We start from the raw sequence: 19,383 nt of genomic DNA, 5'->3' as shown, positions 1-19,383 counted from the left end.
TTTCTCCTAGATGTAAAGTTGGCCTGAATCTCTCTGGAGTAAAGCAATGAAGGAAAGACAAAGATATTTTCATTTCTTTAATTTTAGGTCAAGAAGCAATATTTACTTTAAACTGCAAAAGCACCTGAAATTCTTGAAGTACTTTTGCATAGGAACCCACTGCCTTTTGCTGTGGAAAACATTTCTGAACTGAGCTCTGAAAAGTTTACTTTATAAACAAAGGATATACACAGGCAAAGCATTATAGTGGTGGTTGAGACAAATAGTGGGTCTGTGTGTTTAAAGCCACATAGTGGGTTTCTGGCATTTACTGTGTCCATAGGCATTGTGGTACCTATTGCTGAAATATTTGGAAAAAAATAATTGTAGCTAGGATAGGCTTATCCCCGCTTTTCTCCTCTTTCTTTTCCATCTCATCCTACCCCCACAAAAAAAATGCTTCTGCATTCAATATTTAAAAAAATACATTAAATAGTACACAGTATTATTTTTTAAAGTATGTAAGATTAAAAAACCAAGTATTGCTACTATTATTTTATACGCAGGGAAGAGATATGGATTATGTGACAGCCAGCAGTGCTTCCTAGCCCCCAAAGCCAACTACAGACTTGATCCTAATTTAATGTTGAGACTGGAAATGTTGCCTCTTTTCTTGATCTTTTCCACCTGTGCCCACCCAGGACCTACGTTTTGTGAGCTAAAAGGAATGTGCCAGTCTCCCAGCTTCACATGACCTGTTCCTGAGGGAATGCTGCAAAGTGTACCTGCTCTGCTGTTCAGATGCAACAGAAATAACTTCAGGTCACAGAAAGTCTGTGACAATGTTGGAGACAGAACATGGTTATCTTCATTCTCAGTCCAGTACTTCAACCACATGGCAAACTTTCCTATAGTAAAAGTCATATACACCCATGGATGCAAGAGACCAGTGGGAACTTATTTTTATTGATAGCCGATCTCCAGAGGATACCGTACTAAATACCACAGAGAAATACTTGATCATACCACAGTTCAGCTCACAAACATACCTTTGAATTTTTTTTCTGAAACACTTTTTTTTCCAAGTGTCAAAGCCTTATATGCCACTGTATCCCATACAAAGAGAAAATGTAAGTATATGCAAAAGATGACAAGCAAAGAACTATATGAGCCTAAATTTAATCACTTTTTGGGGAAAAAACATGGGTATCATGTCAGAATTTGATCTTGACAATAGACCTACTAAAACCCAAGGTGCTATAAAAAAGCTTTACATTATGTTCAAGAGACACCTTGAAGGCTGCTATGATAAACACATTTGCTTTGTTTTATTATCAGTGGCACAGATGCTATTCAATCCCCCTTAGGATTATCACTCTCAGGAGAGAGCTAGCACATGGAAACCTGCACCAATATAACCCTCCCTTTCAGCAGAACATATATTAGGTTGCTTCAGCTTTGTATCAAGGCAATCAAATGATTTTTAAGTGAGATGCTAGCATATGTAAGTATGGTCTGACGTGTGGGTAAAGGGACAAGACCACTGCCAGCACCTGAAGGCATTGCTTAACTGCTTCTATATTCCTGACCCTTAAATCAGTGTACCAATTTTAAAGCACATACAGCTATCTCCATGCTTGCATGTGTGGACTGTCTGGAGCTTGGGTTAAACAATTAAAAAAAAAAGGCATGGATTTCAGATTGTAAAGGCCAGAGCCTGTAAGGATTCCATCCATTGTTTGAAGCAAGGGGGACAAACAACTGGCCACTTCCTAACCTGGAAAACATAGTAATACTAAAAGAGGAACAACAATAAACTTTGTTTGGTTTTGTTTGTTTTGTTTTTTTTTTTTTTTTAAATCACCTGCTTATTTGGGATGGATAAACTGACTAGATTTAGAGGTAATGCCATCTTAAAGCTTCTTTAGTACCAATCTCAAAGCAAATGAAACCTACAGACTTCTGTAAATCTCAACCACTGAGGTTTCAATCGCTTTCAGTCCACATTTACTGATGCTTTACTTAAGATTAGTAAAAGACATTTTTTATTGATTCTACTAGTCACACGTGTTAATAGCAAATGATTTTTACTTTCTCATTTTCGAGACCATTAACTTAATCATGACAAAGAGTGAGCCCCTTAGAAAGGCACTGCTCGTCCTTAAATGCCAATTTTAAATTTCAGCAAAAGATAATTAACAGACTGAAAATGTCAGCAAAAGATGAGACCAAGTTTACTGCAAGTTTATTTGCAAGTTTAGGACTTACTACTGTAGTGTGAAGATTAGGACTTAATTTCTTAGTTTTTCCTCAAATTAACAATTACATTCAGTTATTATAGTCCTGAAATGCTATTGGAATTATAGTATTAAGAGACACTTGCACATATCTGAGAAACAAAAAAATCCTCTGAAATATTATTAAAAAATGCTAACTGTAGACCACAGCATAGCTATATAAGACATAACCTAAAGAACAATAAAATTTCAGTGAACAACTGTTGTTCACTATTGGCAACAGATTAGACTGTAGATGGGAAAAATATACATGCTATATTCAAAATATGATAATTTCAAAATATTTTACTGAAATTAGCACACAAAAGATTTTGAAGTCTAGTTCTCAACTGGTTTTTTCTAAATATTCATGAAAAAGTAGTGGTTCATTTCCAGAAATCTCCACCACACAGTTGCATACTTTAAGAGCCTTTTGTTTTTCTAATCATTGCTTCTATCACATCCCACTGCTCTGCGGTAACCTAATAAAAGAAAAGAGCGTTTTATTGGAATTCCATACAATAATTACACATCTAAGTATTTGTTTGAATGTAAAATAGCAAGCAAGGAATTTAATACCGTTTTCAAATCGTTGAATTCTCCTGCCATAGAAACATATTCTCCACCATCCATTCTAATAACCTAGAAAAAGCATAAGCAGTGTATTTAGTAACAGTGGGGTTTCTGTAGCATTCCCTTGTTATGAACTGTGAAAGTAGTTTTTATTGATTTGGATCAGAAAAACCCATACTTAAAATAATGTAATTCAATCACTTTTAGTTCTTTTTAAAGGTACTAACTACCATGCATTACAATTAAAAGGTTAATAATGCTTGTAAATTTCAAAAAGGCTTGTTTCACTTCTGAAACCAGGGCTTTAAAAAATATCAGCAAAACTCAGACCACTATCAGGTTAATTGCATAAAGAAGATCAAGCAATACTTACTGCTCCATTAACCCAGCTTGCATAGTCACTGCAGAAATAGGCAGCAAGATTTGCAATTTCTTCTACAGTTCCCAGACGACCACAGGGAATCCTCTCAATCATTTTCTCCTCAAATGACCCTGTTGGGTCAAGGCGGCTAAAAGCACCCTGAGAATTAAGAGAAACATTTTTAAAAAACAAAAGTTATAAATACATCAGAAATTAAAATCCAAGAGAGATTTGACTCCGCATAAACAATATTGAAGTTAACATTTGTGAGTAAACTGTCCACATCCTCTTTGTCAGTAGGATGAAAAAGAAGAAAGTAGGTAACAGAAAACAATTTATCCCTGTTGCACTGATATGCATCTACTGAGGATAAACTGGAATTATTTAACATGTTTGGAATAGTCACCCACCATCTATCTATGAAAAACAAAAGGGGTTAATAATCTTTTGTTTCCCAACAGCCTTGATAAACATTTGAGGAAATAAGCAAGACTCGAAATTGCTGCACAGACAGGGAAGAGGAGTAAGGGGAGAGAGGAGCTGGAAGTGACAAAAATAAATTATACATGACAGAGTAAGTAAAACTGAAAAGAAAAAAAAAATCAAGTTCAGTTAAACTGCAGCAATGGCTAGAACTAAACTAAGTCACTGGAAGTTTTAGGATTTGAATAGCTTAAAATGGCCCGGGAAATTGAAGAGGGTTTTTTGTTCCTCCTGGCTCCTCCACAAGGAAACAACCTCCTCAGGCAAAATCAGAAATGTATTCGTAACATTTATTTACTGAAGTTATGAGAGTTAAAGCACACTGTAATTTATGTAATCATGGCTGTACTCACACCATTTAAGTCTTCCATTGCCATGTTTTTAAATGCCAGTTTATAAGCTTAATGGTATTGTGCTTGTATGCTTTTTTTCTTTTCCTATCATGACTTACAACAGTGTTTTTCAAAGACATGGATGCAGCCCCTAAGGTAGAAAGCCTTGATTTTGCAATATGCTGTTTTAAGTAAACACAGTCTGCCTTTTCATGCTTTCAGGGAAATTTTAACTTGCAACCAGTACAACAAATGTAGTACTTTAATAAGAACACACAGTATCTCAAGTGGGATATACACTATTAGTTTAAAACAGAAACATTAATGGGAGGTAGCAATATTGACATTGAAAGCTGTTAGCTTGCCAAAAATTATGACAATCTATAAATCAAAGGGATCTTGCCACATGATACAGTGGATGCCAAAAGTTTATATGGATTCAAAAGGAACAGGACAAACTAATGAAAGAAAAAAATAATCCATCAAGATGATTACAATATGAAGAGATACCAACTGTATCAAACTCCGAGCCATAGACTGCCAGAGGCTGGAGACACGAAGAAGAAAGGTCATTAAATATTTTTCTTCTACTCTTGCCTAAAAATCCACCAGATACAAGGACTGGACAACTTCTGGTCTGATACTGTAATGTTGTTTCAACATTCTTATAACCCTGCTGATACTGTCACTTATCTTTCCTTTACAGTCAAAAAAGGTAAAACTGAGTTGTCGAGTGTAGCATCTAATAGCGCCAAGAGGAAAAAAAAAAAGGAGCAACCCTGCACCCCTACCCCCAAAACAGCAGCAAAACCAACTGAAACATTTTACAAGTAGTAGTGATACCATTATTAGCTGTTACTGCTCATAATTGTAATATTTTGATTCAATGTGAAACGTATCCTCCTCTCTCTTCTTGCAGGACTATTTTCTTTTTTCTTCCTGTTCCAGCTGGTCTGGATTACTTCAAATCCTCCAGTCCTCCTTTTCACTCATATCAAAGCTTCACATTTTCTTGCTGACTTAGTTTTTCTCTTTCTAGTTTTGTGATTTTCAACAAAACTACTGAGATTCTGTTCTCATATATCTAAAAAAGATTCTGAAATTTTGGAATTGATGAGATGTTTTGTTTAGAAATTCAGAGCTCAGGCAGAAATAGGCACTTTTACTCCACCAAGTGTAAGAATTCACTTCACTTGACAAACTAGGTACATACAGTTGATAACAATCGACATTAAATATTTTGATCTACCATTGCTTTGAAACACTTTTATAAAGGTTTCATTTATATTAGTGTAGTAGAAGCGGCAGTGGCAGCTTTCACAAGTTCAAGTTCTATTTTACAAAAGAACTGAGAGGTAGTGTGTTCAATATTTCAGCACAGTCTTGACTACCAAGGAAATCATACTCGAATTTAACAGTTATAGAAAATGTTAGACTATCTTAAAATTAAGTCTGTACTTTCATGTTATGTACCTTTGTTTTTATTGGACCTGGTTGAATCACATTGAATCTCATGCCATATTTACCCCATTCAGCCGCAAGAGACCTAAAAATTCATTAACAGAATGCATCAATATTTTAAACACAGTAATTTAATAATGCTGTTCAGCAAAACAAATTATTTAAAACTGAATCAAATATGTATGTACTAGAATCTTCCTAAACAGACATTTCTACTTAAGGGTTTTTTTGTTCTCAACAAAAGCATTTCAGAGACGAAAAAAAAAAATCATATTCACAGAGGAATATTGACTTAATAGATGCATCATAGATAAAGCAACATTAAGGAGCAATTCTTTCTCCCTCACAAATCGTAGAGATGATTTTGGCACCTGAACTCCTTGAAAAACAACTGTTAGGCCACCATCTCCAGTAATTTAGACTATCGCACAAGTATACATTTCTAACATGACTTAGCGCTCACATTGGATGTTTTGAAATAACACAAAATAGAGGTTACATTCAAAAAGGGGATCAGTGGAATAATTTTGCTTTGTGGCAACATTTTCTCTGCCTAAGCAGTACTTCAGATAGATGACGAACTACAGTGAATGAATTAGCTGGGACAAAGTCTCTGAAAAGTACACACTTCAGCTACAGCTCTACAGAACAGAAATCAAGACCATCACTCATTCCCTCTTTTTTTTCTGGATAAAGAATTCTAGTTACTAAAAGGCTGCCAAACGATTAAATTCCTTCTGCCGAAGTGCAGAGGAGGATCTATTTGCTATGAAGGACTGTCCTATAGTTAATAATGATAGAAATCCTTTTGTTTGCCGAGTAACATGGATATGTCACATGATACTGTTCTGAAATAAGTATAACTGCAGACTTTTATTTAAAGTAGTAATAGGAAATGCATTTCTTTATTAAACTAGATAGATGAAGCAACAGTATAATCCACCCAAATACAAGCACATCTTTTCCTGAGACAAAAGAAAGTGGAAGGCACTATAGAGCTTGAACAGTTCCCCTAATAACTGTCTTTGAGTGCTGGTTTGCCTATGAGAATGCAAGAGAATTTGATTATTGAAACTCTGTAACTGAAACTTTAGAACTTGTCATTGGCAAAAGAAGTATAGAATCACAGAAATATAGAATACCAGGTTGGACGGGACCTCAAGGATCATCTGGTCCAACCTTTCTTGGCAAAAGCACGGTCTAGACAAGCTGGCCCAGCACCCTGTCCAGCTGAACCTTAAGTGTCCAATGTTAGAGAACCCACCACTTCTCTGGGGAGATTATTCCCGTGGCTGATTGTTCTCACTGTGAAAAATTTTCCTCTTGTGCCCAACTGGATCTTCCCAGAAGTAACTTGTACCCATTACCCCCTGTCTTTTCCATGTTACTCCTTGTAAAAAGGGAGTCTCCGTCTTCCTTGTAGCCACCCTTTAAATACTGGTACATCGTAGTACTGGAACAAGTAGTTCCACTTGTCCATACCTCGTCCTTATGATAAAAATCATTGCAACAATAGCATTTAATACTTCTTTCTATAAGAAGCTGTCAGCATACTATTTTATTCCTAGGATACTGGAGGCTGGAAGGTTCTCTTATAATACTGTAGAATAGGAGGACTATACCAGCTAGCTCCATTTTTATGGACCAATTACCCTATCTCAAGGACGTGAAAAGCAAAACACACATTTTACTGTATTACTCACTTGCTCATTGCTTCTACACCAGCTTTGGCAGAGGCACTCGGCAACACAAATCCTGAACCAGTCTCTGCATAAATTGTTGTAATAGCCAGGAATGCTGCTCCTGAAAGTTGCAAAAACATTTAAGAAAAACCCCACACCAAACAAACAAAAAATGCATGAAGATCAAACTCCAAACTTAAGGTAAAAGCAACCTCAGGGGTACAGAAGTTTGCAGCTCAAGTGTTAGGGATGCTTTTTCACTCTGGGTTGTAGAAAGATACTTTAAAGATCTAGTCTTAGAAGGTTTGCTTTCAAGCCTTTTTATTTAGTTCCCTCTCTTCCATGAATGTTGAGTTGTTCCATATAAGTATAAATAGCTATTGATTACGCACCAAAGTCTAAACCCTCAGACACTGACTGATAATGAATTTCCATGTGCAAATCAGTCTAACTGAAGGCCTAAGATCTTACAGTGTCTTTTTAGCCTACTAGTCACTAACCAAGTAATCTGCCCCAATTTCATCAATTCCTGGCTGAAAAAAAGGAAAAAACATCATCATTAACAATTAGGTTTGACATAATCTTAAAATGACACAGTTTAGGGCTTGAGTTAAAGTTCATACAGAAAAAAAAGTTTTCTTAAGAAGTTTTCAGAAGTTTTTTATGCAGTAGAGCTTATGACAAAGTTAACCTGCATAACTTTTTCCCATTATTGTCACAACAAACTGTATTATAAAAAGACTGCTTTCTTTTATATTTTATGACAGATTTAGCAAAAACATTATGGAAAACAATGGAAACCACAACTGTTTATTTAATCTTTCTTTTATAGAAGCCTGCAAATTCTCATTGTCTGATCAACGACTAGTGCAAACTTACTGTAACTGGGAAATGGAGGACAAGGGACAACAGTTCACTACTTACGCCACAGTAACTAAAATAACTGTTCTACTTACTGTATTTTTAAAATAATTTAATTAGAATAGCTACCCAAGGGATATTTCTAAAACAATATACATTGCTGATAGAATGTATGTGACGTAGTAGAGACTCAGTTAAAAAATTACAGTAATGTTACACAAGGGAAACTAAAAAGAACCATAAACAAGCACTGACAGAAATGTAAGCAGATATCCAGAAACCATGGACCCTATTTACAAAAAAGTAGTTTACAGAGAGAAACTTTGACAAGAAAAATCAACACAGGCAAAAAACACAGAGCAACTTTGAAGTTATCTTCAGCTGATTGTTAATTATACATTTTGCAGAATTAAACAACAGAATTTTTAAAATACAGGTTAAATAGAGTTGAGTGAACCTAACACAGAAACAAGAATGATAAAATTTACAGCTCTGAAGTTTAAAGTACACTTCAGTTCATACACGATTTTATTTCTAAAGCTTATATTCATAAAATGGACAATATCTAACCAATTAACTCCTCTCATTTTGTAAAACTTTTAGTGCATAAATAAATAATGCACTAGATTAGAAATACCTTTTAAATATCAGTAAAAACTTAAGAGTCTAAAAGCAGAGCTCTTTTATTATTTTCTAAATTAGGTTTAATGTAGGTCACGCTGCAGACCTAAAATGTGCCAGTGTTCTCCTAACTGTCAGATGTATAGCATCCTCACTGGCTGTTCTACAATATTTGCACTGGGTAGCATTTCCATCACTTCAGAAACTAAAGTCTCTGCTCAAACTTAAAAAAACAAGCAAGTAAAAAGAAAATGAAGGTGGAGAATGAGAGGACAAACATGTACACTTCATTTACTTGCAAAAACATATCTTAAAGAAAGCCTTAAATAAAAAGTCTTACTTACAGATGGAATCCCCTAGAAAGAAGGTATGTAAATAACAGCAAAAGAAATTCATGTGTTTTGGAAGCTTAGAAGTGAAAGGAAGACAGACAACATGAAGGTAAATGACTTCCAGATTTTGCTAAATTTGAGGGTGGAAGCAAGCAAGGAAAGTAGTTTTTCATTCAACAACTGCAGAGACAAAGGCATTTTTAAAGCCATATTTCACATTACTATAGGGAGACACTGCATGCATCTGGAAGGCCATAAAGCAAACTATTACAATGGTTTGCTATAACGATATAGTAAGTCAGTGTTGGGGATGGATTTTTCATATGGAAGTATTAGCACTAGAATAGTGGAAATTATTTTTTCATGTGCTACTAAAATATATGTGGGAAATACCTTGTCAACTGACCAAAATTGTTACAGACTTACTAAAACATTAACTTTGTATTGTTATCATTAAATAGTATGAACACACCGAGGACTTTTTAGAGAAGAGTTTTGAAGAAATTCAACAAATTCAGGAGTTAGAGAAATACAGTGCAAAACCAAAAGGATTATTTCAACACAGTGGCTGTACCTAGAAAACAGGATTCATGAAAAATCATAATAGACTTCACTGCTTTTAAATGCTATTTGAGATGATACCATCCTCATAAAAAAATAAGCTCAATTTTTTCAATTCATAACCAGAAGACAATGTAAAATGAATGCAGTTCTTTGTATATAATCTATGATATAACATAGAAAGGCATACATTATCTTTCCTTTAAAGACAATAATCTGGTGAAGTAAATCTTTGGCTAAATAGTACATCAAAGAACGACCATATTTTTTAAGGTAAAGCTAAAATATTGGATTAAACTCCTAGGTAGTCTAGAACTAAGAACTATACCTGGGAAAATAATTTCAGTTTTGAAATCCTTCTTCAAATTATCTCAACAGTAATATTCTCTAGTGCTATTAGTCAAATACCACAGCTGTGATTTTTATTTAAGTGTAGAAAGAAAAATCAAAGTGATATCCTGACTTGCTGTTCATTTAAATAAGTGCCACATGTTCAGTTGCTCAATGAAACCCACATAGATACAGAAGACCCAAAAGAAATAACAGCCTTACAACTAGTATAAACTCAGCAATCAGATTTTTACATTCAACCTCATGGCCTCTGGGTCCGATTTTAAGGGCAGATTCTACAAAGAAGTAACTGCTAGCCAGTCCTACTCTGTGGTATTTAAGTATGGCTTTACTGAAAATAAAGTTTATTTCTAGAAAAGATTTAGAATGTTAAGAATTGTGTTTCTTTTCAAACTCTCAAAATTGGCTATAATAACAGTAAAGCAAGGAAAGCAAGTAATAATACTATGCCACAATGCTTAGTTACCATTTATATTAAGATACCTTTTCGTACTTTGATGAGCTCCTTTCCGATTTCCAGAGTTACAAAAGCAGTACCATTAAGCACAATATCAGTTATTGTTTTCCATGCATTAGCAGAAAGTCGTTCAGAAGGGGAAATAAAGTTTCCAGCTGCATTGTTTATCACAATCTGAAACACATGAAGGAAAACCTAAGAGTTCACTAAAAATAACTCTTCCTAAGAGAAAAGATTTTACAAGGAACTTCTTAGTGTTTCCAGGTAGAAAGGTAAAAATAGAAAAAGTGAGAAATAGAAAAGTCAAATAAGGTACAGGGCAGGGGGGTGGTGAAAGAGGGAGAGAGAAAATAATCCATCAGAAATTTTAACATTTACAGTGTAGATATGTATCACTAGCAAAAAATGAGCTGTATTTCTAAACTGCTCAGTCTAGTACTGAGGAACTGTAAATGTAGAGGGTGACTTAAGTTGCTATTCTCCATAATGTCTCAAGTGCATCCTAACAGAAAAGTTTGTCCCTACCAAGCTCCAAGGTCATGTATCATATTTAATGTAATAGATGCATGGGAATTAAAGCAAAAGAAGTAACCTGATGACTAAAGTCTGGAGTAGCTTACTGTTGCATAACAAGAAGTCTAAGCAGTTGTGACAAAGAGAATATTATGATTTAGTGAACTGCAAGCAACTAGTACAAAAGTTTTTTCAAATAGATGTATATCTGTCACTTGTTGCCTTTCTCCAAACAATTAGGCAGAAGATACTTTCAATATATCATCTGCTTAGCCCCTAAGCTAGCAAGTTAGATACCTTTTTTAAGGGCACTAAGCACCACATAAGCAATTTTTAAAGCAAAACTTACGTGGCCACTTCTTGTGTATTTAATAACACAATGTGCTGAAGCAATAAAATGGTGTATTACTTATGGAATGGCGCCTAGATTCACATAGGTTTGCACATAAAACAAAGTCTTTGTCCTGAAGAACTTCTGAGCTAAAGACATTAGAATTTTCAGTAACAAAATATAACACAGCACATATTGCATGAATATAACAAAACCAAAACACAACAACCATAAATTATACATATAGATAGCAAATACAATTTAAAGGCCTCCCTACAGTTTGAAGAAAAAAAAAATCCAAATACCTTGATACTGAGGAGGTTACTTGCATCACTGAATAAATATAGCAAAGACACAATAATAAAACTAATGATCCAAGGACTGCATGATACTATCTTTGAAGTATGCAGATATGTATGACTGTTAAAACAATCCATATGACAAAAGAATGACTGCTTTCTAACTGGGAGAAACAGTCTTGGGGACAGAATGAACAAAACAAAGCTAGAAAGAATATGATACTGCCATTAACTTCTATCTTTGAGATCCCACCTCACACACACAGTGGCACCAATACCCAGACTTGCAGTATTGATAAACATGCCTGTCACTAAGAAAGAAATTGACCAAAAAGAACTGAATATTCAATTTACTCTGCAGTCTCTCTTACACACAGACAATAAGTGAAATTAAACAGAAAGGAAATGCTTGTAAAGAACAAGTCATGGGAAGTATTTATTCAGAAAATTACAGGTGTACTTAAAATGTAATATATAGAAAGAAGTCTCCTCCCTCTCTCCACACACCTAAAACCTGAAGACTGTAATGTGCTTTGGCCAAAAACTGCAGTACTCAATATAATATCCAGAATATCTTGTCTACAAATCAGGACAGTGATCTGTTACAGCATACAGCTGTGAGAAATAGTTTCTCCACTTCTTACCACAGTCTCTTCCATGTCTATACAAAGCTATTGGTGAATGCAAAGTGCCTACAATTCACAGACGACAGTTTTAAATCTACAGTAAACAGTTGAAATCTGACTATCCTTTACATCGATGTTAACACCCTCATCACACTTTCTATCAGCTAGCAGAATCTGAGCTGTTTCTCTCATGATCAAATCGAGTTTAGTGCCTATCATTGTTCAGACTCCACCAGACCACCCTTCTCAAAGTCAGATGCAAAGAGCTCTGTATTTTGTGACAAACGGTTAAAAACCGGATGCTTAGCTTGACTGAAGATTTTTCTCTTGATTTTATGAGAACTTAGTTGGAACCTTCTTTGTGTATTTTAATAAGCTGAGCAAGGGCCAAAGAAGACATTTATGATTACTTCCGTTTTTAATTTGTGAAACATTATGTTAATAAGCAACAGGCATAATTCGGTACCAACACAGGTAAGACACCTTTTCAGGACGATTTAAGGGCAATATTCTGTTCACTTAATCCAAAGAATCCCATCATAACTGTCCCACTGTTTACAAAGAAACTGTTAGTCCTTAGAGTAAGGACAACAACATTTCATCTATTTGGCCACTAAGTATTTTAAGAACCACAGGAAGAGTAACCAGTCTAACTGTGAATGTTAGCTTTATCTTGATGTATGGCCACTTTTTGTCCAGTGTCTCTTTAGATTCCATCAACTTTCTGTCATAGTAATTTCCTTCCTACCTACTATTGAAGTGCTAAGGCTTGGACAATAAGCCCAAGCCAGAGTTGACCTATAGATGAATCCTGTACATTTTATAACTAATAATCATTGTACTAATAGGTATTATACTAAGTTATAGCAAACCACCTATTTTGATGTAAAAGGTGGAAATACTGAAGCCTGAGCAACAGGCCCTGAACTGAAACTGCTAACTCTGTATGTAGTCATTAGTGAAATATGCATAGAAGATGTAGTTTAAACAGCATAAAACATGTCTATCCTGAACGTATCCTTATATTTCTTTATGTGTGAGCAAGATAACAAGGCCACAGAAACAGTTGTCTGGCCTTGTGACCTTGCTCATAAATTAACTAGATAAGCAGGGAGACTCCCTTAGCTTCTCCCTTAAGCCCTGGCCAGGCTCTGGGGGGAACCTAACGTGAGATGAAAACCAGATATTTCCGCTTAAAACAAAGATGTCAGCTATTCTGGCTTACTGATTTTTAGGTATATAAGGCTGGGCCCGCTCACAGCGACTTTGGAAGCCTCACCTACGGGTGGACGCACCGCGTAGGATTTCCCACTTGCAGGGAAAGGTTCTCCAAATCCTCGCTGTAACCGGGGCTCCCCAGCGACTGCGGATCTGGATGATGGTAACGTATGCAAGTGGTGATGGATCTTTCTTAATCACTGTTCTCTCCCTCAGGTAGTAATGATTTGATGCATTACCCTGTATTTTTCTATTTGTTTAAGTGCACTGTTCTGTCTTTTCTTACTGTATGTTTTCTGTATTATTCTGTTATATTATTTAGTTATTTCTAGTAAAATACGCCTGCTCTTTTCACTCTGGTGTCTGAGTTTAATTGATATCCCTGATCAGCAAAACAACTATGCAGAGTATTTTTAGTAATGAAGACTGAAGCACTTTCCTCACTTACATCAGGATGTCCCGCCACTTGGATCATTTCAGCAACAGCATTCTTAACTGAAACCGGATCTCTCACATCACACTGGATGGTACAAACCTATGTAATAATGGAAAGGCAGATATAAGACTTCAAATCCATATCACTCATAAATTAAACAAGCCCACAGAAGCACACAAATGCATAAAAATCCTATAACCATGTGAAGTATAAAAACATATTCACAATTCTGTAAAAATTTACCTTATTCCCTGTTTTAGAAGAAATTTCTTCTGCTGTCCCTTTCAAAACATCAACGTTCCTAGAAATAAGTATAGAATGTCACTAAATTTCAATTAAATGCAATTACAATTCAGATTAATAAAATCTGGTGATTTTTCTGAGGAAGTATGAGCTAAACCTTAAAATATCATTTAATATGTGTATGCGTGCATGTGTGCTCCTGACTTTCATGAAAACTGAGCTTTAAGATAAAAACTATATTTAGTCACTAACTTTCTGAAAAAAACCTATTTAAATCTAAGTAATTTCTGGTTACTGCTGCTTCAAAGCAACTCACAAGTGACTATTGATCAAACATGGTACGCTAGAAAAAATATTTTTATTCAAGTATATAATCATAACAAAATTAGTTTTAGCTACTACTCTACCAGTATTTTAGAAGAGACATGCATATTCAGATTTAAAACTAAATATCTAAACCACTATATGGACGAAATGTCACAGCACTTTCGTTTATTTTGATTAAAAATTAGATTGTTTTTCTAGTCTTTACTGTAGTGCTACTTAAGAGAACTGTATAAAGATCATATTCGTTAAGGGAAAATCACGGCTGCTTTTAAAGTCGTAAGAATTGAGAGGAACGGCTTTAATTCTTTACTGCAATTCAAACCTGTATCAAGAACACCTGCAATAACACATTCAAAATGTTCAGCAATGGCTATTTCAATTCTGTGTTCTCGTTCAGGCTTTAGTTGAATTTATGTCTAATACTCTGGGTTTACTTTGCTGCCTCATTTCATGGAAATGTGTTTAGTTTATTTCTTCCTACTGCTGGTTATACCATTAGACACTTGTATGCAGATCTGCAAGTTTCTGGTATTTACAATATGATGTTAAAAGTGTACTGAAATATAGTAAATAGAATAAATTTATCCATGTTGTGAAGAAGAAAACAAGATCCACGATGAAGCCGAAAGCAGATCTATTCAGCACTAAAGGAAAGCTCTAAAATGTCTTCATTAGTATTTACCGGCTTGCTATAACACACTTGGCACCCAGACTGGACAAAGCTGTTGTCATCCCCTTGCCAATCCCAGTACCTCCACCAGTTATAAAGGCCACTTTCCCTTGAAAGGTATTTGGTGGCAACATCACTTTTTGAAGAGGTGAAAAAAATGCAGCTTGTGGTGCATTGCTGTGTTGATGCAGTACATCTGGCCCACAGTGGAAAAACTGAAAGAAAAAAGGAGGAAAGTTAAGTTTTTTCATATTTCTGTATACAGGACTGTTACTAACGATTAGATTTTCTTGTGACAGTGGAGGTAACAATCCTAACTGCTTTATTATAAACTGAATAATAACTCTTAGGGGACCTAAGAGATGGGAGAGGCTGGAAACAGGTCGCCGCTCAGGGAGGCAGGAAAATCCCCTCCCGACCTCCCTCACCCTCCATGGTGTCCCTTCACAATAGATTCGGGGCCCTGGAACTTTTGAATGAAGAAGAGGAGGAAGAGAATGAGACAAACAAGGAGGAAGACCAAGGTCCACCAAGGCCGGGTCATTCTAGACCAGGTATTAAAACCAGTTCTAAAAAGAACCCCAGAAGAGTCATTGTAGTGGGTGACTCCATTCTGAGGGGTGTCGAAGGCCCAATACGCAGACCAGACCCGCTTCATAGGTGTGGTGGTTTAGGTCCTGCTGGGGTCTGAGACCACACGGCCGCTGCCCCTCCCCCACAAAGGGAGTGAAATACAAAGCCCCGGGGCTGAGATAAGGAGAGGTTTAATACAACAGTGCAACAGCAACACAACAAACAACAACAATAACAGTAATAACAGTGAACAGAGCAAGGTATCTACAGATACAGCAGTGAGAGGAACAGCTGCACACCCCGCACGTTCAATCGATTCTCCCGCGCAATGGGTGCCAGGAGGTGACATCAGCATGGTACTGAATAACCCGGCTAGAGCTTCCCCCCACTGCTGGGGAAACTTAACCCTATCCTAGCTGAACCAGGACAATAGGGAAGTCTGCTGCCTCCCTGGGGCCCACGTCAAGGACCTCACGGCTAAACTCCCTGCTCTAGTGAGACCCAAGGACTACTACCCTCTCTTGGTTTTTCAGGTAGGTAGTGACAACATTACCAGGAGAAGTCCTAAAGCAATGAAGAGAGATTTCAGGTCCTTGGGGAAACTGGTTACGGGGTCAGGGGCACAACTTGTGTTCTCCTCCACCCCTTCAGTTGTGGGGATGGATGAAGAAGAATACTGAAGAACTCAACAGATGAACTCGTGGCTCCAAGACTGGTGTTACCAACAGTGCTTTGGATTTTTCAATCATGGGTTGGTATACAGGGCACCAGACCTTTTGACATTAGATGGGATGCACCTGTCCCAGAGGGGGAAGAGGATCTTGGGGCAGAAGTTAGCTGGGCTTATTGACAGAGCTTTAAACTAGATTTGAAGGGGGAGGGGGCAAAACACCAGCCCATCTGAAGTACATGTATACCAATGCACACAGTATGAGTTACAAACAGGAGGAGCTTGAAGCCATGATGCAACAGGAAAATTATGATGTCGTGGCTACTGCAGAAACATGGTGGGATGTGACCCATGACTGGAGTGTGCCAGTTGATGGCTACAAGCTCTTTAGGAGGGATAGACAAGGAAGGAGAGGTGGTGGGGTGGCGCTGTATGTTAGGGACTGTTATGATTGCTTTGAGTAAATGTGTAGTGAAGACAGGGTGGAGTGTCTTTGCGTTAGAATCAGGGGGAAGGCCAACAGGGAGATGTTTAGTAGGAGTCTGCTATAGGCCACCCACCCAGGACAGAGAGGTGGATGAAATATTCTATAGGCATTTAGGAGAAATCTCACGATCGCTTGCCCTTGTTCTTGTGGGAGACTTCAACTTCCCAGACATCTGCTGGAAATACAACACAACAGAGCGGGACCAGTCCCAGAGATTCCTGGAATGTGTGGGAGACAACTTCCTGATGCAGCTGGTGAGAGAACCAACCAGAGAAGGTGCCCTGCTGGATCTCCACTTTGTGAACAGAGAAGGACTGGTGGACGATGTGGCGGTTGGAGACCGACTAGGGCACAGCGATCATGAAATAATAGAGTTGTCTATTCTTAGAGAGGCCAGGAGAGGGCTAAGCAGAACTGACATCCTGGACTTCCAAATGGCTGACTTTGACTTGTTTAGGCGCCTGCTTGACAGGATCCCTTGGGAGATGGTCCTGAAGGGTATAGGGGTCCAGGAAGGCTGGGTGCTCTTTAAGAAGAAAATCTTAATGGCTCAGGAGCAGGCTGTCCCCAGGTGCTATAAGAGAAGCCGATGCCAGAGAAGACCACCCTGGCTGAACAGGGAGCTTTGGCTGCAACTCAGGGAGAAAAGGAGAGTTTACAGAGTTTTCCAACCTGAATGATTCTGTGAAATTCTGTGATTCAGGTGTAAACAGAGATATAAAGAAGCCAGGAAACAGCTTTAAAAAAAAAAAGCCCAAAACATGAACAAACCAAAAACGAATCCTCATCCAGAGGGTAGAAATGAATCATGAAATTACTGCAGAAGGCCCTCTCGGACACACACAAGCAGTCCCTGGTGAGCAGCACTGTGCTCGGGCAGAACTCACTGGAAATAGCCTCCACCGACACCCACCCAAACCAGCCCTGGCACTGCCTGGACGGCAACATTCAAACCACTTCCCCTAAATCGCGCTGCACAGCTTTGCTACCGGGATCAAAGGGCGATACTCACACCTCCACACCCCGTAACTGAAATGGAGAGAAACGGGACCTGCCCTGCGGTGGGGCAGGGCCCATGTCCCGGGGAGCGCAGGCCGCACCTCTGCGAGGGCTCCGGGACGGGCAGGGCCGGCGCGGGTTGCCCCGGCAGCCGAGAGGAACCGGGGGGTGTCCCCACCCTGGGGAAATGTCTCTGCTGTTTCCCCGAACCGCAGCAGCCGGAGCCCCACTCCAGCCTCGGCCGCCCCTCGACACCGCTTCGGTGACGGCGAGGCGGCTGTGCCCGCGGCTGCGGGGGGAGCCCGTGAGGCAGCCGGGCGGCGCGGCGGGCAGCCCCGTCCGCAGAGACCCGCCCGCCGTGGCGCTGACGGGACGAGGGCGCCCGGGGAGCCGCGGGGGAGCTGGGTCACGGAGCCCCCCGCCCCCCCCGAGGCGCCGGCCGACTGCCCTCGCCCCCCCCCCCCCCGCGCAGGGAGCGCCTTACCCGCCCGGTGCCAGAGAAGCAGGCCGCGGCACCGCCACGGACGCCGTGCCGGCCCAGCCGCACCACCGCCACCGCCATCTCTCGCCGCCGAGGGGCCGAGAATGGCGGGCGCCGGGCTGTGCGCCTGCTCCGTGTCCCAGGGCCAGCGCTCACCCCGCGGCGGGAGGCGGTCCGGCCGCCGGGCCTGCCCGCGGTCCCCGGGCCGGCAGGTGCGCAGGGGGCCGCGGGGCCCCACCGGCCGCCCCCGCCCCAGGGCCGCCTCGCCCGGCCATTGCCACCGCCCCGGGGCCTCAAGTTCCAGCTGCGAGGACCAGATTGTGCTCCGTTCAGTTTATATGCTTCACTGGGTTGGGGGTTTTAATTGCAAATGATTTACTTGATGCTATTTGAAGGACACTAAATAACTTTTTTTTCCCCCCTGTGGATTCTAAAACAAGGAATTGATGTGCCCTCTGTACCCTTAGCATGGCTCCTCTCAAGAGGTGTTTGCCGAGTTCTTGGCATGTGTTTTTGGGGGAGAGGGGTTATTTAAGAAATAGAAGAGCAGTGGCACAGCAGGCTGCTAACTGGGATTTCAAATGGGGTGGGTAGCACTCAGCCTGATGTGGGGTGAGACTGTGGTCAGCGAGTTCACAGATCACTCCCTGACCGCAGCAGCACTGAGGCTCTGCACCGGCTCCACCACTTCACACACCACCACCTCTCACCTTGTTGCCTGCTGCCAAATAAGCTTTGCCAGAAAGACCAAGATTCCTCATTTGAAATTCAGCACTCAGTGGAGTTCAGAAAAGGCCTGAGCAGTCCGTGAACATTAAACCATATTAATCTACAGGGGGTTACATTGAGATAACAAGACATTGGATTTATCTATGTTGAGCACATATACTGGAGCACATATACTGGTCAATCAGAAAGGTAAGATTGACTGATATCCACCCTTTTGCACAGCCTGGGTAATAATGCAGAGAAGCCTGCAGAGTCATATCTGGCCATAAGGCATGGTAGGGTAAAGGGGGTGGGGGAGTAGCATGGTAGCTGTAAGAACCTACAGATTTGATAAAGCTGCAGGTTTTGAGAAGAGACCACACTGATGAATCTATGCAGTTACAAAATTCAGCATGAAAGATGATAAACCTATCAGTGGGTCTATACTATCAACTTTTGAATTAAGAATTCA

The 19,383-nt window shown here is 39.2% G+C and overlaps 1 protein-coding gene across 1 annotated transcript; it reads right to left on the bottom strand.

Moving 5' to 3' along the window:
- Positions 1 to 916: 916 nt before the first annotated feature.
- Positions 917 to 18,454, bottom strand: DECR1 (2,4-dienoyl-CoA reductase 1). The gene is made up of 10 exons (XM_074884227.1): positions 18,207 to 18,454; positions 15,006 to 15,208; positions 13,997 to 14,054; positions 13,766 to 13,852; positions 10,357 to 10,504; positions 7,169 to 7,268; positions 5,478 to 5,550; positions 3,202 to 3,348; positions 2,835 to 2,897; positions 917 to 2,737 (listed from the first exon to the last, which is right to left on the bottom strand). The coding sequence occupies exons 1-10, from the start codon at positions 18,282 to 18,284 to the stop codon at positions 2,678 to 2,680; spliced, it is 1,017 nt and encodes a 338-aa protein (XP_074740328.1). The 5' UTR covers positions 18,285 to 18,454; the 3' UTR covers positions 917 to 2,677.
- Between the last annotated feature and the right edge of the window lie 929 nt (positions 18,455 to 19,383).

This window comes from Strix uralensis, chromosome 1 (assembly GCF_047716275.1).
Source record: "Strix uralensis isolate ZFMK-TIS-50842 chromosome 1, bStrUra1, whole genome shotgun sequence".
NCBI classification, from domain to species: domain Eukaryota; kingdom Metazoa; phylum Chordata; class Aves; order Strigiformes; family Strigidae; genus Strix; species Strix uralensis.
The sequence above is the reverse complement of the archived record's forward strand: the minus strand, read 5'-3'. Positions and strand labels throughout refer to the sequence as shown.

Bases quoted from the DNA above. Each gene is read 5' to 3' on its own strand.
- DECR1 (XM_074884227.1), bottom strand. From the start codon at position 18,284: ATGGCGGTGGCGGTGGTGCGGCTGGGCCGGCACGGCGTCCGTGGCGGT. The intron at 3,349-5,477 runs GTACATAACATG...CTTAATTCTCAG, and splicing joins CAGGTCCAATAAAAACAAAG to GGTGCTTTTAGCCGCCTTGA. The intron at 2,898-3,201 runs GTAAGTATTGCT...TGCTTTTTCTAG, and splicing joins CAAGCTGGGTTAATGGAGCA to GTTATTAGAATGGATGGTGG.